The 25,547-nt window shown below is 41.7% G+C and overlaps 1 protein-coding gene across 2 annotated transcripts; it reads right to left on the minus strand.

The window, feature by feature from the left end:
• Positions 1 to 45: 45 nt before the first annotated feature.
• SPATA5L1 (spermatogenesis associated 5 like 1) lies at positions 46 to 24,909 on the minus strand. Of its 2 annotated transcripts, XM_044230699.1 has the most exons (8): positions 23,756 to 24,909; positions 21,860 to 22,045; positions 14,554 to 14,712; positions 11,345 to 11,554; positions 10,138 to 10,330; positions 4,665 to 4,795; positions 3,243 to 3,368; positions 46 to 357 (listed from the first exon to the last, which is right to left on the minus strand). In XM_044230699.1, the coding sequence occupies exons 1-8, from the start codon at positions 24,848 to 24,850 to the stop codon at positions 190 to 192; spliced, it is 2,268 nt and encodes a 755-aa protein (XP_044086634.1). In that variant the 5' UTR covers positions 24,851 to 24,909; the 3' UTR covers positions 46 to 189. The 2 variants fall into 2 exon arrangements, with proteins under 2 accessions (XP_044086634.1, XP_044086635.1); XM_044230700.1 differs by lacking the exons at positions 46 to 357; positions 3,243 to 3,368 and having other exon boundaries at positions 4,671 to 4,795; positions 10,106 to 10,330.
• Between the last annotated feature and the right edge of the window lie 638 nt (positions 24,910 to 25,547).

The following is a 25,547-nucleotide window of genomic DNA, read 5'->3' on the forward strand; positions in this document are numbered from 1 at the left end:
TGCTCTCTCTGACAAGTAAAATCTTCAAAAAAGTCAACATACATATACTTTCTTCCCAAGTTATGATATTTTAATATGCTTTTTAGCTTATTAGGTATAAAGTCTCTTATTTACAGGAAACTACACAAACTCTAAAAGTGCGAAGTTGCAAACTATAGGGCAGTTAATCCTTGGTCAGGGATATAATGGTTATACACCCTTTAAGTTAGAAAATCCTGGTTTCTGAAATAAGTTTTCATATAAAGTCAAATCCTCATGACTTAAGGATGGCTTTATAGTCCTCAGTGATTTTATAAAGTGCTCTTGCTTCACTGTGGTTGCTTCTAATCCATTTTCTTGCAGAGCCAGCAAGGCAGCCTATAAGAGAAAAACAACAGGAAATAATTAATGTACTTCTTTAAAAAAATTTTTTTTTTTAAGATTTTTAAAAATTTATTTTACAGGGGGCGCCTGGGTGGCTCAGTGGGTTAAGCCGCTGCCTTCGGCTCAGGTCATGATCTCAGGGTCCTGGGATCGAGTCCCGCATTGGGCTCTCTGCTCAGCAGGGAGCCTGCTTCCCCCTCTCTCTCTCTCTGCCTGCCTCTCTGCCTACTTGTGATTTCTCTCTGTCAAATAAATAAATAAAATCTTTAAAAAAAAAAATTATTTTACAGAGAGAACACAAAGGAGGGGCAGAGGGAGAGGGAAAACAGACCACCCCCCACAACCTGCTAAGCAGGGAGCCCGATGTGGGGCTCGATCCAGGACCCTGGGATCATGACCTGAGCCAAAGGCAGTTGCTTAACTGATGGAGCCACCCAGGTGCCCCATAATTTATGGTAATACTTCAAAATCTGAGGGTAAAAACTTCAATCCCACTTCTTAGAATTCCCATATTCATGACACTATAAAATGAAAAAGTTAAATAAGGTAATTTTAATAAAATTAAGTTTTATTAAAAAAAATGAAAAGTTGTCTTAACAAACTATTTCTTCTACATTAAATTCTACCCTTAAATGGGAAAAAAGAAATAGCAAGTTGCAGCAAAATATACACAGTATGAGCCCATTTATATATTTAAGGATGAGAGACTATACTCCTGGCCTTACAGTAGGAGTTTTTTTTTTTTTTTTTTTTTAAAGAATTTATTTATTTATTTGACAGAGAGAGATCACAAGTAGGCAGAGAGGCAGGCAGAGAGAGAGAGGAGGAAGCAGGCTCCCTGCTGAGCAGAGAGCCCGATGCGGGACTTGATCCCAGGACCCTGGGATCATGACCTGAGCCAAAGGCAGTGGCTTAACCCACTGAGCCACCCAGGCGCCCCTACAGTAGGAGTTTTTGAACAGGACACAGCACTGATCACAAAGCATAAGACCAAACACATTCTCTGTAACTCTGCAATTCTCTTTGTAGGTTTATACATATATATATATACACACACACACACACACATATATATATATATGTGACAGAGGTAAGTACACATATGTACTAACAGACATGTACAAGACTATTCATAGCTGAATTTGTAACAAAAAAGTAGTTTGGGTTACTTTTTTGCTATAAATTCTGTTATGAACAATGTTCCAAAAAGATGGATGAATGCTGCAGTATATTCCTAAACTAGAATATTACAAAGTGATGGAAATGTGCGAACTACCCCTATATGCAAAACACAGATGAATTTCACAAACATGCTTTTTTTTTTTTAAGATTTTATGTATCTGACACACAGAGAGATAGACAGCGAAGGAATACAAGCAGGGAGAGTGGGAGAGGAAGAAGCAGGCTTCCTGCTGATTAGGGAGCCCGATGGGAGGCTCCATCCCAGGATCCCGGGATCATAACCTAAGCGGAAGGCAGACACTTAACTGAGTTACCTAGGCGCCCCTTCACAAACATAATCTTGAGTTAAAAAAGCAAATACAAAAGTATATATAGTCCTATTTATATAAAGTTCAAAAGCAGAGAAAACTAATCTCCAGTGCTGTAAGTCAGGAGTGTGGTTCCCTTTTGGAAGGAAGATTGGGAAAGCCCCAAGAGGAGCCTCCAGGGCACTGATAACGTTCTCTATCTAGTTAAACAAGTGTGTTCATTTTATGTTAATTCAATTAACTATGCCCTGATGATTCGTGCATTTTTCTGAATAGCACATTTAATAAAAGTTTATGGAAAGGGAAACACCTATGATGGCTTCTTTTGGTTTCAAAACAAAGTCTAAATCTCTTAAAATGGCTTACAAGGACCTGTGTGATCTGGCCACTGTCCAGCTCCGTAGTGTCATGTTATCTCTCACTCGAGTCACCTGCATTTTGTTCCCTCTGCCTCAATGCCACCCCCAGTTCCCTCCCTTAGCCTACCTCTCTCATCATCCTTCCAATTTCCCCTTACACATGCCTTCTCTCAGAAAGCTTTCTCTGATGCCAAGTCTGGGTCCATATCCTTCCCAGGTGCTCCCACAACACCCTAAACTTCCTGATTCACTACATATTTTCAACTGCCAATGCAGTATGACAATTTGCCTCTCTGCAACCTGCCACAAACCTGTAAGTTTGGGAAGGGAAAGAAAAGGTCCCTATCTGTCTGTTTCACCTTATACAGTGTTTGCCACATAGGAGGTCTTTCAGTAAATGTTGCCAAGTGAATGAATGCAATCGTCACTCAGAATAATATACTGCTCAAAATATAACTTTAATAACTAATGAAGAATTGTACTGGTCACGCAAGCATGCTTAAGGATGACCTTGAGAAAAACCAAGTACTAGCAGCAGGCCTCTGGTGGAGGGGATGATACACGCCCTTGAAGCCAAGTAGCTGGGGATGCCCGCCAGCTCAGGGCAGGACACCACCTGCTTCCCTTTTTCCCTGTCTCCTGCACCTCAGAGAAAGCCTGCTGTTAAGGTAATCCCTTTAAGTGTGCTAGCACAACTACAAATCCAAGCTGTGGACCAGACACACCTTGCTCTTCTTCTTGTTTACCTTGTTTACCTCTAAAACTTGTGACCAACATCTGACTCACATTCCTTCTTGTTTACGTACTAGACCTATGGCTATTGTACAATCTTCTTCTCCTTTGTTGCTACCTTGTATCTGAGGAATTGTTTGGGTGACAGTCCTTCCAGCTGTTGTCCCCTGCTCCCTCTCTCTTACAGCTGACTAGTTTGTGCCCCATTCTCCCCTGCGCCATTAGGAAAGTGGCAAATGAAGAACTGAATAATTGAAGAAATACTGTCAACCATACATTCCCTCACTAATTAACTTACTTCTTTGCAAAGATTTCCAAGATCAGCACCAGAGAAAAAACAGGTTTCTGCTGCTAGGTTTTCTAAGGAAACATCAGGCCCCATTGGCATGTTTTTTGTATAGACTTTCAAAATAGAAAGCCTACCCTGGAAAAAAAAAATTAAGAACAATATGTTTATAATCTCACAACATTTATGTTAGACACAAATCTGTATTAAAACATTTTAAGTTAGTGTTTCCTGGCATACTGCACCGGAAGTGTATATATTTATTTAATAAACAATCATTTCTGAAGAGTAAGACAGAGTAACTCAATGGCTCATATGATAATGGCAAAAATTACGTGATTTATTTTATTTTATTTTATTTATTTATTTTTAAAGATTTTATTTATTTATTTGACAGAGAGAGATGACAAGCAGGCAGAGAGGCAGGCAGAGAGAGAGGAGGAAGCAGGCTCCCTGCTGAGGAGAGCCCGATGCGGGGCTCGATCCCAGGACCCCGAGATCACGACCCGAGCCGAAGGCAGCGGCTCAACCACTGAGCCACCCAGGCACCCCAAAAATTACGTGATTAATTTTAATATTTTTAAAATTTTTAGCGGTGCCTGGGTGGCTCAGTGGGTTAAAGCTTCTGCCTTCGGCTCAGGTCATGATCCCGGGGTATTGGGATCAAGCCCCTGTTGGGCTCTCTGCTCAGCAGGGAGCCTGCTTCCTCCTCTCTCTCTCTCTGCCTGCCTCTCTGCCTACTTGTGATCTCTGTCAAATAAATAAATAAAATCTTTAAAAAAATTTTTCTTTTAAATAGACAATTGTAGATAAATTTCTTTTAGAAACATGAGTCCCTATTTTGGGTACAAATAGTGTTATCAGACATGGCTTAAGAAGCAAAAACATGAATTATCTAGACACGATTTAAAAATAAATAGTATTTAATTTTTAATTTTTATTTATTTATTTTTTTTTAGGAAGGAAGGAAAAAGTTCATCTTTGTTTTTAACCATTCCCTGCCAGTGGCTGTGGATGTTAAGGGCAAAGATTTAGTGATTCTTAGACTATGGATACACTGTGTAATCTCTCTAATCTCAGACCTTCCCACTGTAAAATACGGATACTGATGCAAATCATCTCCAAAATGCTTTTAACACTTTGGGATTCCTCCATTCTAGTTGTAACAAGCTTGGTATTTTCAGTCTGCCACACAGTGAAATAAGGTAATACTTTACTTATAGGCATATGTTTCTCTGAAGATATGCCTAGAGAATCCGGCAAAAGCAGATCAAAATTAAGATTTTATGAAGGACATCAAGCAAGGGAAGACTGCAAAACCCAGTTTAAGACACATACATATATATTTAGCTTGAAATTCAATTGTTAGGCTCCTTAAAGCTTAGATATTGATCTGTTCAGAATCCACAAAGATTAAACATATACAGTGATTACCTTTTCATCTGGAGGTGGAATATAAATAATCTTATCTAATCTTCCAGGTCGTAACAAGGCATCATCTAACATATCAGGTCTATTTGTTGCAGCAACAATCAGGACACTTCTGTTAAAAACTTCTTGAAACTCTGAGGAAAAACACCAACCCAAAGTAATGTCAGTAAGCTGGCCAAATTATAAATCAAATGGTCCATTTATTTTTAAATAAGCAATCTTTTCTTGGGACTGACTTATACCTCCTATCCAGACCACCTTCTTGATATCAATATATGCTAAAACAAATTATTAATCAAAGAACTACTTTGTGTGTGGGGAAGGGACTGGCCGTTCTTTAGGGACATCTGTCCACATGAGAACCAATGGAAAATCTTATACCACCACAGCAGAGAACACCTACTGAATGCACCTGAGCCCCAAAGAATGATTATAACCTAAGTGGATGATTTGAAAAGACAAAGCATATGACTAACAGGTGGAGATGTATGGTTATGAATCACTCTGGCTCTCATGTCCTGCAAGAGAGAGAATTACTTTGCTTCTTATTTATTTTTCTCTCGAAAGGCAGAAATATGACAACATAAGCTGCAGATGTATAAATCCTAGATAAAGGTAAGAAATATAAAAAAGCAGCCAGTGCAAAGCCATACACACACTGAGCATTCAAAATTATTGAACTCCCAACAAATAAAAGTTCAGAACCAGATGGCGTCTAGGTGAATTCTATCAAACATTTAGAGAAGAGTTAAAACCTATTCTCAAACTATTCCAAAAAACAGAAGAGGATGGAAAACTTCCAAAATCATTCTACAAGGGCAGCATTACCCTGATACCAAAAACAGATAAAGATACACAAGAAAAGAGAATTAAAGGCCAGTATCTCTAATGAACATTAGATGCAAATATCCTCAACAAAATACTAGCAAACCAAATTCAACAATACATTAAAAAAAATGACTCATCATGATCAAATGGATTTATTCCCAGGATGAAAGGGTGGTTCAATATTTACAGATCAATCAACATGATACATCAGTAAGAAAAAGTTTGATAACCATATGATCACTTCAAAAGATGCAGGAAGGGCGCCTGGGTGGCTCAGTGGGTTAAGCCGCTGCCTTCGGCTCGGGTCATGATCTCAGGGTCCTGGGATCGAGTCCCGCATCGGGCTCTCTGCTCAGCAGGGGGCCTGCTTCCCTTCCCCTCTCTCTGCCTGCCTCTCTGCCTACTGTGATCTGTCAAATAAATAAATAAAATCTTTAAAAAAAAAAAAAGATGCAGGAAAAGCACTTGACAAAGCACAACATCCATTCATGATAAAAACCCTTAACAAAGTGTAGGTTACAAAGTATAGGTTTAGAGGGAACAGACCTCAACATAATAGAGGCCATATTAAAAAACCCCACAGCTAACATCATAGTCAATAGTTTAAAAACTGAGAGCTTTTCCCCTAAGGTCAAGAATAAGACAAGGACGTCCACTCCACCACTTTTATTCGACAGTGCTGGAAGTGCTAGCCACAGCACTCAGACAACAAAAAGAGGGGTGCCTGGGTGGCTCAGTGGGTTAAAGCCTCTGCCTTCTGCTCAGGTCATGATCCCAGGGTCCTGGGATCGAGCCCCGCATCGAGCCCCCCATCGGGCTCTCAGCTCAGCAGGGAGCCTGCTTCCTCCTCTCTCTCTGCCTGCCTCTCTGCCTGCTTGTGATCTGTCAAATAAATAAATAAAATCTTAAAAAAAAAAAAAAAGAAATAAAGACATCCAGAATGGCAAGAAGAAACCAATATTCCACTATTTGCAGATGAGATGATACTATATACAGAAAACCCTAAAGACTCGATGAGATGATATTATATACAGAAAACCCTAAAGACTCCACCAAAAAACCACCAGAACTAACAAATGAATTCTGTAAGGTCACAGGATACAAAATCAAGGTACAGAAATCTGTTGCATTTCTACACATTAGTAATGAGGCAGCAGAAAGAGAAATTACGGAAACAATCCCATTTACAATTATATCAAAAATAATAAAATACCTAGGACTAAACTCAACCAAAGAGGTGAAAGATCTGTATTGTGAAAACTATAAAACAGCAATGAGAGAAATCAAAGATGACATAAACAAATGGAAAGATCGTCCATGCTCATGGATTTGAAGAACTACCCAAAGCAATCTACAGATTTAACGCAATCCATATAAAAATACCAACAGCTTTTTTCACAGAACTAGAAAAAACAATCCTAAAATTTGTATGGAACCACAAAAGACCCTGAATAGCCAAAGCATCTTGAAAAAGAAAAAAAAAAGTTGGAGGCATTACAATTCCAGATTTCAAATTGTATTACAAAGCTGTCGTCATCAAAACAGTGTGGTACTAGCACAAAAATAGACACATAGATCTATAAAACAGAACAGAAAGACCAAAAATCAGCTCAGAAATGAGCCCACAATTATACCGCCAACAAATCTTTGACAAAGGAGTTAGGAATATGTAATGAGAAAAAGACAGGCACTTCAACAAATGGTGTTGGGTAAACTAGACAACAAAAATGCAAAAGACTGAAACTTTCTTGCCTTTAAAAAAAAAAAAGATTAATGTATTTATTTGAGACAGAGAGCATGTGAATGGATAGAGAGGCAGAGGGAAAGGGAGAAGGAGGAAAGAATCTTTTCAGATTCCCCACAGAGCTCAGACCCCTACACAGGGCTCAATCTCATGACCTGAACATCATAACCTGGGCTAAAATCAAGAGCTGGATGCCTAACTGACTGAGCCACCCAGGAACCCTGAAACTGGACCACCTTCTTTCTTTTTTTTAAATTCTTTTGTTTATTTATTTGCCAGAGAGAGAGAGAGAGAGTGAGCGAGCATGCACAAGCAGGCAGAGTAGCAGGCAGAGGCAGAGAGAGAGAAGCAGGCTACCGTTGAGCAAGGAGCCTGATGTGGGACTCGATCCCAAGACTCTGGGAGCATGACCTGAGCCAAACTCAGCGGCTTAACCCACTGAGCAACCCACGCATTCCCTGGATCACTTTCCTAAACCACACACAAAAAAACCCAAAATGGATTAAGGATCTAAATGTGAGACCTGAAACCATAAACATCCCTTAAGAGAGCACAGGTAGTAATTTCTCTGACATGAGCCATAGCAGCGTCTTTCTTGTCTCCTGATACAAGGGAAACAAAAGCAAAAATAAACTACTGGGAGACTACATCAAAATAAAAACCCTCAGGGCGCCTGGGTGGCTCAGTGGGTTAAGCCTCTGCCTTCAGCTCAGGTCATGATCTCGGGGTCCTGGGATCGAGCCCCGCATCGGGCTCTCTGCTCAGCAGGGAGCTTGCTTCCCCTCCCCTCTCTGCCTGCCTCTCTGCCTACTTGGGTTCTTTCTCTGTCAAATAAATAAAATCTTTAAAAAAAAAAAAAAACCTTCTATACAGCAAAGAAAATAATCAACAAAACTATAAGACAACCTACTGAATAGGCAAAGATATTTACAAATGACATATCCAATAAAGGATTAATACCCAAAATATATAAATAACTTATATAACCCCATACACAATAATCCAATTTAAGTATGGGCAAAAGATATGAACAGTCATCTCTCCAAAGACATACAGATGGCTAACAGATACATGAAAAGAAGCTCAGTATCACTCATCATCAGGGAACTGCAAATCAAAACCGCAATGACGTATCACCTCACACCTATCAGAATACCTAAAATAAAAAACACAAGAAACAACAGGTCTTGGTGAGGTTGTAGAGAAAAAGGAACCCTTTTGCACTGCTAGTGGAAATGCAAACTGGTACAGTCACTTTGGTAACAGTATGGAAGCTCCTAAAAAAATTAAAAACAGAAGTAACCTATGATCCAGTAATTGCACTACTGGGTATTTACCCAAAGACTATGAAAACGCTAATTCGAAGGGATATATGCACCCCGATGTTTACTGCAGCATTATTCACAAGAGTCAAATTATGGATGCAGCCCAAGTGTCCATCAATAGATGAATGGATAAAGAAAATGTGGTGTGCGCGCACGTGCACGCACACACACACACACACACACAGACACAGATATTACTCAGCCATAAAAAAGAATGAACTCGGGGCACCTGGGTGGCTCAGTGGGTTAAAGCCTCTGCCTTTGGCTCAGGTCATGATCTCAGAGTCCTGGGATCGAGCCCCACATCGGGCTCTCTGCTCAGCGGGGAGCTTGCTTCCTCCTCTCTCTCTGCCTGCCTCTCTGACTCCTTGTGATCTCTGTTTGTCAAATAAATAAATAAAATCTTAAAAAAAAAAAAAAAAGAACTCCTGCCACTTGCATCATGGATGGCTTTATAGTATAATGCTAAGTGAAATAAGCCATTCAGAGAAAGACAAATACTGTATGATCTCACTCATATGTGGAATTTAAGAAACAAAACAGACAAAGGGAAAAAAGAGAGTGGGAGACAAACCAAAAAATACACTCTTAACTATAGAGGACAGAGAGGAGGGGAGGTGGTAGGATGGGGGAAGAAGTAGGTGATGGGGATCAGGTCTCCATGAGCACTGAATAATATATGAATTGTGCAATCACTATACCATACACCTGAAACTAATATAATACTGTATGTTAACTACACTGGAATTTTAAAAAAATTTCTTTTAAACTGAACTGAATAATCAGAGTGGTTCTCCAGTAATGTGATCTCTCAAAGTAGTGAATTCCCTGTATCTGCAAGTTTTTTAGCAGAGGCTGACTAATCACTGTTCAGATTCTGTAGAAGGAATTCCTGCATTATGACAAAATTTGATTAGAAAACCTTAGGGACTCTTCAAATTCTAGTGTTCTATGTTCTTAAGAAGCTGTAAGATTCTCCTTCCATGGAATGATTTTTCAAATGGCAAACAAGATTAAAAAAACGAGGAAAGAATAAAAAATTATTCACTAGAAAACTTAAGGATATCAAATTCTATCTAGAAAGAGACTCAGAAGGGAGAAAGGGACTTCCAAAGGTCATTTTAATTTCATTGTAACTAAGGAAACCCATTCCTCAAGAAAATTAGAAGTTTTAAATTACTAAGATCATTGGTAATAACAATGTTTTGTTTTGTTTCATATAAAAATTTTTAGAAAGGGATGAACACTGGTTCTACAAGAAATAAAATTAAGAATCAACTCCCTTTTCTATTAGCAGTATGTATAAAATTATTTTTCTAAATCTTAGGAAAAATGAAATTCATTCATATATATTTAAGGTAACTTACTATAAAATTTACCTCCTTCCCAGCCAAATCACAGTTTTTAGGTCTATAGATATCCAAATACAGTCAAGCTGAAATTATGTAACTTCTTCTATGAGATTTATCCAGCATAGGAAAAGCTAGTGTATATGCACTGTATTTAATGCTGGCCTGGGTTTTGGGCATTTTCTGGCTAATAAATACCTCTTCTTTTTTTTTCAGCTCCTTGTATTTACCCTGTTGATCTGATTTACTTCCTCTTCTCTCTGTAGTCTTTAGTCCCACACCATCTAATTCATTCAGAAGAACAGAAAGAACACGTTCTTGAACATTACATTCTGTTTTGCTGATGGATCGAGAGCCCAAGATTGAATCAATCTCATCCAAAAACACAACTGCTGGAGTATTTGCTCTTGCTTGTCGGAATACCTTTGGTTAGGAAAATAAAATTATTGAAAAGCCACACATTATTTAATATTCCAGTGAATATATGCTTTCTGCATTACTACTTATAATTTTTAAAATACGAAGAGAGAAAGCTGCTAAATGTTCAAGAACTAGGGAATGAATAAATAGAACAAGAAACAATGCAGTATTACATACAGGTTAAAAATCGTATTTTCAAAAAATATTTAATAATATGGAGTTTTTTTTTTTTTTTTAAGATTTTATTTATTTTATTTGACAGACAGAGATCGCCCAATACTATGGAGTTTTAATAGTGATAATGATTGGGGCGCCTGGGTGGCTCAGTGGGTTAAGCCTCTGCCTTCAGCTCTGGTCACGATCCCAGGATCCTGGGACGGAGCCCCACATCGAGCTCTCTGCTCAGCGGGGAGCCTGCTTTCTCCTCTCTCTCCGCCTGCTTCTCTGCCTGCTTGTGATCTCTGTCTGTCAAATAAATAAATAAATAAATAAATAAAATCTTAAAAAAAAAAATAAATGAAAGTGATGATTAAAAAACCATGATAAAGATATAATCTACCCTCAATTTTTATTTTATTTTTTAATAAAGATTTTATTTACTTATTTGACAGAGACAGACATAGTGAGGGGAAATACAAGCAGGGGGAGTGGGAGAGAGAAGCAGGCTTCTCAATGAGCCGAGAGCCCGATGTGGGACTCAATCCCAGCACCCTGGGATCATGACCTGAGCTGAAGGCAGACACTTAACTGACTGAGCCACCCAGGCACCCCATAATCTACCCTCAATTTTAAAAGAAAAACATAAAAATGAAGCAAACTCACCAAAATGTTAACAGTAAGTAGAGCGATTACAAAGGATTTCTTATCTAACACTTTCCTGTATTTTCTATAAAAATGTATGTAACTTTTCTAATTAATAAAAAGGCCAGTAATATTTTTAATAACTAAGGTTTATCCTTAAGGCATGCCAAGAAAATTCAATAGGACACTTATCTACATGGAGGAAAATAAACAAACCTGAGACAAGACTTTTTCTGAGTCTCCAACGAAAGGAGAAAAGAGATCAGCACCGCTCACGGAAACAAAAGAGCAGTGACAGCTTGTGGCCAGCGCCCGGACCAGGGTGGTTTTAGCACATCCAGGGGGACCATAGAGGAGAACTCCCTTTGGTTGTGTCAGGCCCATCCGGATAAATTCCCGAGGGAATTTTAGAGGCCACTCAATACTCTGCAGGTACACAAAAAGAGATGGTATACAAAAAGAGACAGTTATTTTAGAATAAAGATTAAACATCACAAATAATTCAGTAAATTCATTTGTTCACTCAACAATTCTTAGGTATCTGCTTTGAGCTGGAAATACAGTCCATTCTTCTTGCAGTACCAGTGCTCTTATAACCTAAGTCAGGTCATATCATATCCTACTTAAAATCCTTCAATGACCTCCCATCAGAATTAGAACAAAATCCAGATCCTTCCTACAGTGATTATAAGGCCTTACATAGCCTATTTCCCAAACACCTCAGTCTATTCCTATCGCAGACCTCTGCTATTCTGTCTGAACACTCCTTCAAGTTCTGTGTGGCCACCCCTCATCATTCAGTCTCAGCTCAAATGTCATTTCCTTGGAAAGTCTTCACTAACCACTCTAAAGCAGAACACACTCTTCCTGCCCCCCACCCCACATTCTCCCAGCCACTCTACACTACTGCCCATCTTTTACTTTGGGAGCACTTAATCATTCACTAACTGTATTTATTTTTCCATGCTGAGTTTGTCATTCTGCTTCTGGTAGAACATAAATAAAGTTCACTCTAAATAGCCACATACAGAGGCACCTGGGTGGCTCAGTGGGTTAAAGCCTCTGCCTTCCGCTGAGGTCATGATCCCAGAGTCCTGGGATCGAGCCCCACATTGGGCTCTCTACTCAACGGGGAGCCTGCTTCCTCCTCTCTCTGCCTGCTTGTGATCTCTGTCTGTCAAATAAATAAATAAAATCTTAAAAAAAAAAAAAAAAGCCACATACAGAATGTCACCTTCACGAAGTTGGCGCTCCACAAATTTTAACTCAATAGTAAACAGGTCTCCTGTATCTCTGAGGTAGGTGATTTTACTATCATCATAATTTTACAGATGCAGACGCTCAGACTTACAAAAGTTAAGGAACTTGCCCAAGTCTTATTTCTAGTGAGGCAGAACTGAGAACCCCAGGCAGTGTAGATCAAGAAGTACAAACTCTTAACTACTGCCTATCTACAAAAAAGGCTAACATCCCTGGACCATGGGAATCCAGATTTTAGTTGGAGAGACAGAATTGTAAACTCACAATGAGACCAGCAAAGGGCATTCCACAGAGAAGGAACAATATGCAGAGACACATGAAACTCTAATTCATATCATCAGTAAGCAGGAACAGAGGGGAGAATAAGGGAAGCAAGGAACAATAGAGTTGAAGTAGAAGGAGTCAGACTGTGTTGCACCTTGAAAGTTTTAGTTAACATTGAGGAAGCAGTATGGAAAATGGACTGGAAAGAAATAAAACCAGAGGAGAAAGACCAGTTAGAAGTCTCTTGCAATGACTCAGACTACAAAAATAATAAAGCCAGATGTGTCACAGGCAGTGGCAATGGTGTCAAAGGGATGGACTTGCAACATAAAATGTAACTCTTTTATGCAGGGACTATGCTCTAAATCCAGAGGGGAAGTTACACATACGTAAGACATGACCCATGCATTTAGAAGATAGGTTTCTTTTTTCTTTTCTTTTTTTTTTTAAGATTTTATTTATTTGAGAAAGAGAGCATGCATGGGGAGGGGAAGGAGCAGAGAAAGAGGGAAAGTGAGGGAAAAAAATCTTAAGCAGACTCTGCACTGAGCACAGAGCCCAATATGGGGCTTGATCCCAGGAATGTGCTGAAAATAAGAGTCAGACACTCAACCAGCTGAGCCACCCAACTGCTTCTAGAAGACAGGTTTCTGACTTAGGACACAGGTGGCTGTCTGTATTCAGAGGCAGGGAATCCAGATATGGAGGTGGGACTCATTAGCTGAGTTTTGGACATGCTGAGTTTGAGATCCCTGTAAGTTACCTGGTAGGCAAGCAGCTAAGCAATTCTGATGATCAAAAGAACTATCTGAACTGGATATGAAGATTTTTCAAAAGAACTATCTGCACTGGATATGAAGATTTTCGAGTTAACAATTTTCAGGGGGCAGTCGAAGCCCTGGATATTAAGATCATGGGCTCACAGAACACAACAAGAGGCCTCCCAGGAGCTTGGAGCACTAACATTTAAGGTATGGAAAAGAACGTTCAGAAAGGCAGGAAAGCTTAACATCTCAAAGCTGAAGAAAGAGCGTTTACAACAGGAAGGTGTGGCTAATCTCTCCTGTACTTCCTGAAGATTAAGTGAGACAATGTATGTAAAAAATTAGGGAATATCACAAATGCACTGATCCATGGACACAAGGATTCTATGATTCAGTGTAGAAACAGCTTCTAGTTAAGATGAATAAATTATAATGATACTTATAAATCAGTATTTTATACATACAGTCAGAGAAACCTAATTCCTTATGGCAGGATCACTTGAAGGTAAATTAACAAGATTAACTTCTGAAACTGAAATGCCAAGTGACAGCATCTGGAGAGTTGTGTCCTTAAGCAGACCCAGGTCATACTGTGTAATTTTGTGCTTTTACCAGTCCCAGGGCAAACTCAGGCCTACAAACTAAAATTCTGTATTTTACTACACACAAACTAAGAACTATTTTTACATTTTTAAATGCTCAAAAAAAATACTTTGTGACATGTGAAAATAATGTGATTTCAGTGTTCATAAATAAAGTTCCACTAGAACACAAATACTGATTTTGCATTATCTATCACTGGTTCTGTGGCCTTAAGACAGAGCTGGTGGTTGCAATGGCACTGGATGGCCCACAAAGCCTAAAATATTTACTCTCCTGCTGACCCCTTTCTACATGATAAAGCCTTTAAAGCAAAAACAAGCAAAACAAGTGTGAGGTAGGAAGGTATGCAAAATGGTATTTGATGCCTAGAGAAGGCCAGTTAAGCCAGGACTGAAAAGTGTTCCTTGGATTGTGACGATAGGATGTATGACCGATGGCAGCAAGATAGTCTCAGAAAGTATCATTTGTCTTCATCATAAAAGTGATACATTAAACCCAACCATTCTACTGGCATAAGGGAACTCTCTAGATCACCTGTTTTAACTGCAGTTTGACATCTTCAAGGCCACCAATTTGCTCCCAGTCAACAGGCTTGATGTCCATCAGTCCAATGATATTTCGAAATGATGAAGGTTGAATCTTTTTAAAAGCTTCAAGGAAGTCTGCTTCATCAACAGCTGGGCTGTCCTTGTTCTGAAGAAATATGCCCAAAAACAAAATCAGACCAAAAATTACATGGGCCTTTTTTGTGCTACAGGAGCAAAATTATTTTTTATTTTTATTATTATTATTGTTTAAAGATTTTATTTATTGGGCGCCTGGGTGGCTCAGTTGGTTAAACAACTGCCTTCAGGTCAGGTCATGATCCTCGAGTTCCAGGATTGAGTCCCACGTCAAGCATCCTGTTCAGCAGGGAGTGTGCTCTCCCTCTGACCTCCCCTCTCATGTTCTCTTTCTCTCTCATTCTCTCTCACTCTCACATAAATAAAATCTTAAAAACAGACACAGTGACAGGGTAACACAAGCAGGGGGAGTAGGAGAAGAAACAGGCTTCCCGCTAAGCAGGGAGCCTGATGTGGAGCTTGATCCCAGGACTCTGGGATCATAACCTGAGCTGAAAGTAGACGCTCAATGACTGAGCCACCAAGGTGACCCCACTTATTTTTTAAAAAACAAACAAACAAAAAAAAACCCCTTCTTTTGAATTTATAAAACTATAAAGGTAAATTTTTATAAATATAAATGATATATATAAATAAATATATAAATGATATATATATATATATATAAATAAATATATAAATGATCTTATAAAAGATTATCTTAAAAAAGATAAATCTGGGGCGCCTGGGTGGCTCAGTGGGTTAAGCCGCTGCCTTCGGCTCAGGTCATGATCTCAGGGTCCTGGGATCGAGTCCCGCATCGGGCTCTCTGCTTGGCGGAGAGCCTGCTTCCCTCTCTCTCTCTCTGCCTGCCTCTCCGTCTATTTGTGATTTCTCTCTGTCAAATAAATAAATAAAATCTTTAAAAAAAAAAAAAAAAAAAAAGATAAATCTTGGGGCACCTGGGTGGCTCAGTGGGTTAAGCCTCTGCCTTTGGCTAGGGTCATGATCCCAGGGTCCTGGGATGGAGCCCCGTGTCGGGCTCTCTGCTCAGTGGGGAGCCTGCTTCCTCCTCTCTCTCTGCCTGCCTCTCTGCCTACTTGTGATCTCTGTCTGTCAACTAAATGAATAAAATCTTAAAAAAAATTAAAAAAAAAGATAAATTTTTTATCATTATAAAAAAATTTTACATATATAAAATGTCTCCTCCCCCAGCTCTCCCCACTATTCATCTCTAGAGGATGTCAACCGTTTCCTATGTACTCCAGCAGTACATAGGACATCCTTTCTTTTCTTTTTTTTTTTTTTTAAAAAGGTTTTATTTATTTATTTGACAGAGAGAGAGAGAGAGAGAGACAGAGATCACAAGCAGGCAGAGGCAGAGAGAGAAGCAGGCTCCCCGCTGAGCAAGGAGCCCGATGCGGGGCTCGATCCCAGGACCCCGAGATCATGACCTGAGCTGAAGGCAGCGGCTTAACCCACTGAGCCACCCAGGCGCCCCATAGGACATCCTTTCAAACAGATACATAAGCAGGACTCTACTATACAAATTAACCTGTACTCTTTTTCACTTATATTAGAAATCTTCTCCTATCAATTTAGTTCAACCTAACTTTTTTTGACAACTGCAAAAGACACTGGTGTATGAATGTACCATAATTTAACTGCATCCTTCTGTTGAACACTGGATTGCTTCCAGTCTTTTGTTATTGAAAAAAAGATACAGCTGAAAATGTTTGTGCACATGTTCAAGTATTTTTATATTTCCTCCGAGTAGAATGCACATTGACGATTGTGACAAGTATTATCACACCGCCTTCAAAGCTGCACCGTTAATACAAAGCTCTTCTTCCTATACCCTCTCCAGCACGGGGCATTACCAAACTTTTAAATGTTTGCCAGTGTGAGAGAGGAAATGGTACTATTATACTAATTTCTTTAATCAAGAATGAGGTAGTGGCACTGGGTGGCTCAGTTGGTTAAGTGTCTGCCTTTGGCTCGGGTCATGATCCCAGGGTTCTGAAATCGAGCCCCATGTCAGGCTCCCTGCTCCGCAGGAGGCCTGCTTCTCCCTCTCCCTCTGCCCCTGCTTGTGTTCCCTCTCTCGCTGTGTCTCTGTCAAATAAATAAATAAAATCTTTAAAAAAAAAAAATAGAGTGAGGTAGAGGGAATATGGAATCAGAAAATCATTTTTACAATCACATATAGTAAAAGCTGCTCAGGGCAAGAATCATCCACAGATGTAAAACAAGGGTAGGGGAAGTTTTACAAGAACCATGATCTCAAAGGGCTTCCTCATAGATTTCTTTTAGTTACAAAGGGAAAAATAGCAGCTATACAGTGGAAAAATGGGACAAAACCCTGACTGGTTGATTGTAATCACCAATTATGGACAGCAAGGAGGGGCAGACAGACAGCTTGGGCCTTCACATGTGATACCTTAAGAAGGATACCAACAGGGCGCCTGGGTGGCTCAGTGGGTTAAGCCGCTGCCTTCAGCTCAGGTCTTGATCCCGGGGTCCTGGGATCGAGTCCCACATCGGGCTCTCCGCTGAGCGGAGAGCCTGCTTTCCTCTCTCTCTCTCTCTGCCTACTTGTGATCTCTCTCTGTCATATAAATAAATAAAATCTTTACCAACAGGGACGCCTGGGTGGCTCAGTTGGTTGGACGACTGCCTTCGGCTCAGGTCATGATCCTGGAGTCCCGGGATCGAGTCCCACATCGGGCTCCCAGCTCCACGGGGAGCCTGCTTCTCTCTCTGACCTTCTCCTCGTTCATGCTCTCTCTGTCTCTCTCTCAAATAAATGAATAAAATCTTTAAAAAAAAAAAAGGATACCAACATTTATGGAGTATCCCAAACCAGAATGTGTAAGCAAAAAAAAAACCTAAATAAACCCATGAAAAATTATTAGACAAACCCATATTGAGAGACATTTTATAAAATCACGGACCTACATCCTTAAAAACTGTCAATGTAAAATATCTCTTTAAAAAAAAAAAATGGGGGGGTGGGGGGAGGGGCACCTGTGTGGCTCAGTGGGTTAAAGCCTCTGCCTTTGACTCAGGTCATGATTCCAGAGTTCTGGGATTGAGCCCCACATCAGGCTCTTTGCTCGGCAGGGAGCCTGCTTCCCTCTCTCTCTCTGCCTGTCTCTCTGCCTACTTGTGATCTCTGTCTGTTAAATAAAAAAATAAAATCTTTAAAAAAAAAGGGGGGGGTGCCTGGGTGGCTCAGTTGTTAGGCGTCTGCCTTTGGCTTAGGTCATGGTCTTGGGGTCCTGGGATTGAGCTCCACATCAGGCTCTCTTCTTGTGGGGAGCCTGATTCCTCCTCTCTCTCTGCCTGCTGCTCTGCCTAACTGTGATCTCTGTCAAATAAATAAGTAAAATCTCAAAAAAAAATGGGGACACCTGGGTGGCTCAGTTGGTTAAGCATCTGCCTTTGGCTCAGGTCATGATCCCAGGGTCCTGGGATCAAGCCCCGCATCAGGAGCCTGTTTATCCCTCTGCCTCTGTCTCTCTCTCCCTCTCTGATGAATAAATAAAATCTTAAAAAAAAAAAAAAAAAAAAAAAAGCTGGGGCAACTGGGTGGCACAGTCAGTTAAGCTTCCAACTCTTGGTTTTGGCTCAGGTCATGACCTCCATTGTGAGATCAAGCCCTGTGTCAGGTTCTGGGCATGGAGCCTGCTTAAGATGATCTCTCTCCTGCTCTGCACCTGGCCCTGCATACTTTCTCTCCTTCTTTAAAAAAAAAAAAAAAAAAAAAAAAAAAAAGCTAAGGGAGAATTATAGACTAAAAGAAACTAAAAACTAAACATGATGTTATCCTGAACTAGATCTTCTACTAGAGGGAAAAAAAAAACCCAAAAGACAGAGACAACTACAAAATCAGAGTATGGGCAGTAGAGCTCATGTTTTGTATCCGTGTTAAATTTCCTGAATATAATGATGATACATAGCCATACTGTGGTCTCGTATGGGGACATACTTTTTCTTAGAAAATGGATAATGGGTTATGATGTATGCAACCCATCCTCAACTGATTCAGAAAAAGTAAGTAATGTGTGTATACACATACATTTAGAGAAGAGAGAGAGAAAGAGAGAGTGATAAAACTGATTTGGCAAAATGTTAAAAACTGATGAATTTGAATGAAGGGTTTAGCAGGATTTCTCTGTTTTGCAACTTTCCCTAAACTTTTTATTTTTTTAAAGATTTTATTTATTTATTTGACAGAGAGAGATCACAAGTAGGCAGAGAGGCAGGCAGAGAGAGAGAGAGGAGGAAGCAGGCTCCCTGCCGAGCAGAGACCCCCCCCCCGATGCGGGACTCGATCCCAGGACCCTGAGATCACGACCCGAGCGGAAGACAGCGGCTTAACCCACTGAGCCATCCAGGCGCCCGTCCCTAAACTTTTTAATTATTTCAAAATAAAGAGTTAAAGCTGAAAGAGATCAATTTTTTAAAGATTTATTCATTTATTGTTCACTTTTGCAGCACATATTTCTAAGACTGATTTATTTATTTTAGAGCGAGCGAGCATGTGGGAGAGGGAAGGAGAGAGAATCTCAGGCAGACTCTGCACTGAGCACACCCGAGGGGGGGCTCGATCTTATATCCCGAAATTAGGACCTGAGCCAATAACAAGAGTCGGACAGTCAGGCTAGCCCCTGAAAGAGACTAATTTTTTTTAAAGATTTTATTTATTTATTTGAGAGAAAGAGCACAAGCAGGGGGAGGGGCAGAGAAAGGAGGAGATGCAGGCTCCCTACCGAGCAGGGAGCCCCATGCAGGGCTTGATCCCAGGACCCTGGGATCGTGACCTGGGCTGAAGGCAGCTGCTTAACTGACTGAGCCACCCAGGCACCCCAAGACCAACTTTTAAAGAAAGTAAAGTTGAGAATTTTTCATGTTTACTAGCTATTTGTAATCCTTCTACTGTCTACTACCTATTCTTATTTTATTACCCATTTTCTCTTGGATTGTTGGTCTTTTCTTACTGATTTATGAGAATTCTTTATCAAGGTTACTGGTCCTTTTGTCATGGGCCAAAAGTATTTTTTCCAGTCTCTCTTTTATCCTGTCTTTGTTTATTATTTGCCCATCCCCAAATGACCAAATTAAATCATTTCCTTTTTGACCATTAGGTTTTATGTTGTGTTTAGAAAGGCCAGGGACACCTGGGTCGCTCAAGTGTTTAAGTGGCAGCCTTCAGCTCAGGTCATGATCCCAGAGTCCTGGGACTGAGTCCCACATTGGGCTCCTTGCTCATTGGAGAGCCTGCCTCTCCCCATGCTTGTGCTGCTCTCTGACAATAAATAATCTTAAAAACGAAACAAAACAGAAAGGCCATGTTTGGGGTGCCCGGATGTTGCAGCTGGTTAAGCATAGGGCTCCTGGTTTTGGCTCAGGTATTGAAATCAGGTTTGTAAGGTTCAGCCCTGCCTTGAGCTTCAAGATCAGCATGGAGTCTGCTTAAGACTCCTTCCTCTGAACCCTGCACCTTGCACATTCTCTCTCTCTCTAAAATAAATGTTTAAAAAGTCATCTTCAGGGGCGCCTGGGTGGCTCAGTGGGTTAAGCCGCTGCCTTCGGCTCAGGTCATGATCTCAGGGTCCTGGGATCGAGTCCCGCATCGGGCTCTCTGCTCAGCGGGGAGCCTGCTTCCCTCTCTCTCTCTCTCTCTCGCTCTGCCTGCCTCTCTATCTACTTGTGATCTCTGTCTGTCAAATAAACAAATAAAATCTTTAAAAAAAAAAAAAAAGTCATCTTCACTTTAAGATTATATTTTGGAGGATCTTTCTTGTAATTTCTTTATCATTCTAGTGAAGCAGATTTTTTGTTAAAAACTGCTTGTATTTGTAATATTTGTATTATATTTAAGATTTACCCTCATATCAAATTCTGACCATTTAGTTGTCAAAAAATTCCCATTTTTTTTTTTTTTAAAGATTTCTCTTATTTACTTGAGAGAGAGCGAGAGAGAACATGGTGAAAGGCTGAGGGAGAAGCAGACTCCCCACTGAGCAGGGAGCCCAGTGTGGGACTCAATCCCGTGACGTGAACTGAAAGCAGACGCTTAACTGAATGTGCCACCCAGGCACCCTCCAAAATTCCCATTTTCAACAACAAACTGTATTATCCCATTTACCTAAGATTATGTAAGTGCATATATACGTATAGAGCTATTATGAACAACGTTCCTAAAAATTGTAATCTCTGAGAGATACATTTCAGGCAATTTTTATTTTATGTTTTTATCTAGTTTAACTTCTCATAAAGAGCACTATTAAATAATTTTTTAAAATAGTGCTTTTTTTCCCCCCTAACTACTAGCAGCATTAGATGTTGGGTACCTAGACACTAATTAATTTTTTTTTTTTAAGATTTTATTTATTTGACAGAGAGAGATCACAAGTAGACGGAGAGGAGGAAGTAGGCTCCCTGCTGAGCAGAGCGCCTGATGCGGGACTCGATCCCAGGACCCTGAGATCACGACCCAAGCCGAAGGCAGCGGCTCAACCCACTGATCCACCCAGGCGCCCGGATAAGGTCTATAGATATTAGGTAAAAGTACTGTGTTAGTGTTAATTTCCTCATCTTGATAATTGTACTGCAGGTAAAGTCTTTGTTTTTAGAAGATATACATATAAGATTTTAGGGCTAAAGGGCCATCATGGTGGCAGTGTATTCTGAAATGTTTCATACAAAAAAATATACATACATAAAAGAGATTTATCTATATGTAAAGTTATATAAAAACACAGATAAAGAGAAAAAGATAAAGTAAACCTGGTCAAGTGCTACATTTGTGGAATCTGGGTAAAATATATACAGAAATTCTTTGTACTATTTTTGCAACTTTCTCTTGGTCTGAAATTGCTTCAAAATAAAGAAAAATTAAAAAGAAAAATGTTTGACTGTTCTCGGGCCACACTGTCTTTTTCCTGGCTGCTCTGGCCTTTGGCAGTAGAGAGTTACTGTGGAAATGAGGGAGCATGCCCTGACAGACCTGGGAGACTCAGTCCTCTATTCCCACCTTCAGTCAAATGCTAGTCCCACGAAGGTGAGATATAAAAATATATGTAAGAAAAAAAAAAAAAAAAAAAAGGAAGAAACAGCTGTGGAAGTTATCACAAATTGCAAGAAAATGTACTTACTACTTGTTTTAATCCCCAAATTCGTTATAGTAATGAAAAGATCAACATACAGGCTCATACATCATTTCTTCCTACCTTCTCACCATGAAGGAGAGCATGCAGGGCAGCCTCCCTACAGAGTGCAGTCAGGTCTGCACCAACATAGCCAACTGTCATTTCCGCAAGGAGGCTCAAATCGACTTGACTGGAGATGGGCATCTTTGAGGTAATCACTTGGAGTATTGCCTTTCTTTGTTTAAGTGTGGGAGTCCCAATGACAACCTGTATGCAAAGGAAAAAAAGAAAAATTAAAGTTTCCACAGTTTAGAATATTATGTAGTATTTTTATCCCCTCAAATGTGTTTAACTGGGTAAACAAATTTGGAAGCAGAACTATGTACTCTTAAGAATACCACAGACTCTCAATATATTAAAATCCTAATTTTCCAGAGTAGTAACCATGGCTAGGTAGTTGCATAATGAAAACTACATACAGATCTTCCTGAGTTTAAGATGGGGCTGCATCCCAATAAATCCATTGTTTGTTTGTTTGTTTAATTTTTTTTTTTTTTTAAATTTGACAGACAGAGATCACAAGCAGGCAGAGAGGCAGGCAGAGAGAGAGGAGGAAGCAGACTCCCCACTGAGCAGAGAGCCCGATGCGGGGCTCAATCCCCGTACCCTGAGATCATGACCTGAGCCAAAGGCAGAGGCTTTAACCCACTGAGCCAGCCAAGCGCCCCTCAATAAATCCATTGTAAATTCGAATTACAGTAAGTGGATAATGCATTTAATATACCTACCCTACTAAATATCGCAACTGAGCCTAGGCAACTTAAATGTGCTCAGAGCATTTACATTAGCATATGGTTGGGCAAAACCATCTAACACAAGGTCCATTTCATAAAAAAAAGTTTTGACTATTCATAGAATTTATTGAATACCGTACTGAAAGTGAAAAACAGAATGTTTGCATTGGTATAAAATGGTGGTCAGTATGTTCAATGTTTACCCTCATGACCTCATGGCTATCCAGCACCATGAGAACATTTACTGCATATCACTAGCCTGGCAAAAGATCAAATTCAAAATATGTTTTCTACTGAACGCATATGACCTTCAGACCATCGTAAAGCTGAAAAACCACCAAGCTGAACCACTGTAAATTGGGGGCCCTCTGTAATTCATTTAACAACATTTTGTTATTTTTATAAAAACTTGCCAAGTTCTGTGAGCCAGGGATGCAATAGTATAGCAGATAGTCTAGGTCCCTGCCCTTAAGGATTTTATTCAGGAGACAAGTACTAGATAGTACAAAAAAAGAAATGTGATCAAGTTCTGCACAGATTAAGCTAAAAGTGTGCAATTATCATCTCCTCAGAATATTAACACAAAGTTTAAACATCACTTAATCACTATTCAACCTATTTAATAAAGGATCAATTTGGGACTAAAGCTTATAAAATAAAGGACACCTTTGAATACTCAATCCTTCTGGCAACTCAGGGAGCACTTGTGGGTAACTTCTCACCTGTGGGACAGGATGTTAGCGTCCTGACAAGGAATGAATAAATCCGGAAGAGTTATTGCCTGCTTTGCTTTAGTTCTTTCATGCCTTCTCCCTTTTTATTTCAAAAACTTATTTCTTGAGGCTATCCTACTTTAAATAAATTCTTACTCCAAATCCACAGGAGTTCGGTATGCTTACAGCTGACCTAGTTGCCTTAAAAACTAACATTACTGATTGTACTCGACTTGGGTCCTGCACAAAATTAATCTCTAAAGGCTACCTTGCTTCTCCCAACAATCTGACTGTGGGGTAAAATGGGTCCTGGCTCACAGATCGCACAAGGACAGAGAACGTGTTCTCTGCATTACAAAAAACCCCACTCCAGTCTGACAGCCAAACCTAAGTGGCCCTCGGGGCAGGCAACCGAGCCAGAAGAGGCCTTGGTTGCAGGGACAAGGGGCTGACAGCCCGGGCCTATTTACCTCTCGGTCAAACCTCCCCGGTCGGCGCAGCGCTGGGTCTAGAGCGTCCGGCCGGTTGGTGGACGCCACCACCACCACCTCGCGGTCCCCACTGATGCCGTCCATCAGCGTCAACACCTGGGCCACCACGCGGCTCTCGGGCGCTCGGTGTGGGCCGCCCCGCCGGGGACACAGGGCGTCCACCTCGTCCAGGAAGAGGAGGGTGGGTCTGCGGCTGGCCAGCTCCCGCGCGCGCTGGAAGACCTGTCTCACGTTCTCCTCGGTCTCCCCGGGCCGCGCGCCCTGGACCGCGGGGGCGCTCACTGCCAGCAGCTCCGCGCCCGCCTCCCGGACCACGGCCCGCACTAGCTGAGTCTTGCCCACTCCGGGGGGACCCGCCAGGAGCACCCCGCGAGGCACTGCTAGCCCCAAGGCCGCCAAGGTGCGGGGGTAGCGGAGCGGGAGGAGGAGGAGCTCCCGCAGCGAGTCGGCAGCCTCCGAAAGACCCCCTAGGGGCACCTCGGGCTGCCGTTCCGCTTCCGACGGAGGCACCGAGCTGAGACTGATGCGGGTGCGAGGGGTGACTCGCCCGGCCGGATCCGGGCTGGGCGCGCCGCCGACGATGTGAAGCGCGGCCACGGGGCCGGGGGCCCCAGGTGGAGCGACCACCACGTGGCCCCGGGAGACCGGTCGGTTCCTCAGAAGCTCGTGCGCCGCCTCCAGCACCGCGGCTGGGTTTAAGGCACCGGGTGCGCCCGCCCGCTCCCGCAACACCGGCCACACGGTGAGGAGCCGCAGGGACGGGCAGGTCACTAGGCGGAGGCTGCTTAAGCGGAGACTGCCCCTGAACCTCGAAGCCCCCACAGCCGTCCCGGGGCTCGCACACTGCGGATCCAGTTGCACAAAGCCGTCTGCTCCGTCCCGCCGCAGCCAGGCGGTACAGAGACAGGAGCCGCCGTCAGGCAGAGAGATGTTCACCGCCGAGTCCAAGTGTGCGCCCAAGGCGCGGAAGGCGGCCGGGCCCAGGCGACAGCGCTGGGTGCCCCGGTCCCTAGCGTCTAAGGGTAGCACCTTTAAGAGCGGCTCTTCGGGAAAGGAACCGGAGTCCGGAGCCATTGCACACACAAAAAGCCAGGCCGAGGAAAGGGAGGGAAGAATTCCATCCGGTCGGGAAAGGCGGGTACACCGCTCTCCGCGGCCGGAAGCTGGTGACGCGCATGCGCCAGGAATGACTCTCAGTCGATAGCCCAGAAGTGGAGGCTGAAAGGGCCAATCGGAAAGTTAGATGATGCTCTGGCAGTGGGTGTTGTGGTGTCGGATTTGATGAGAGCTAGCGGCCCATTCTAGGGCTGTATGGTAAAGGCCTTAGGTAGAGGTGTCTGGGAGACCTCATAAACTAGCTTCAGGAGGTCATTAAGCATACACGTAGATGACTTAGAGAGAGCCCGCATAGCATACTCTCCCTGGCTGTCAAACTCGAGCATCACCACCAGCGCTTTGTGAACGAACCTCAGCTGTCTGTGGGCACACTTTTTTGGAGTGCTGTGGTGCTAATACCTAAGGTAACTTGGAGTAGCTGACAAATACAGCATTAGCGCGCTCGATGGATCTGGGTTCTAACGTCTTCAGAAGGTCCAGATATGCCTTTCCTATAGCAAAGCGCCATCGCCAAGAGAAAAGCACAGGGTAGCATTTCCAATCCCTGGGAGAGAGAGAAGGAAAACCAGGCCATCTGACATTTGGTGGCACACCAATATATTCTGCTCGGAGTTTTTACTCCTGCAGGGGCCAAGGGCAGGTGGGCCAAACTGTA

The sequence above is a fragment of the Neovison vison genome, chromosome 13 (assembly GCF_020171115.1).
Source record: "Neovison vison isolate M4711 chromosome 13, ASM_NN_V1, whole genome shotgun sequence".
Classification (NCBI taxonomy): Eukaryota; Metazoa; Chordata; class Mammalia; order Carnivora; family Mustelidae; genus Neogale; species Neogale vison.

What these genes read in the sequence shown, in the direction of transcription:
- SPATA5L1 (XM_044230699.1), bottom strand. Translation starts at nt 24,850, where the DNA reads ATGGCTCCGGACTCCGGTTCCTTTCCCGAAGAGCCGCTCTTAAAGGTG. An exon ending in CGGGGAGGTTTGACCGAGAG is followed by an intron (nt 22,046 to 23,755) that starts GTAAATAGGCCC and finishes CTTTGCATACAG; the next exon opens with GTTGTCATTGGGACTCCCAC. An exon ending in TTCCACCTCCAGATGAAAAG is followed by an intron (nt 3,369 to 4,664) that starts GTAATCACTGTA and finishes TTTTTTTTCCAG; the next exon opens with GGTAGGCTTTCTATTTTGAA.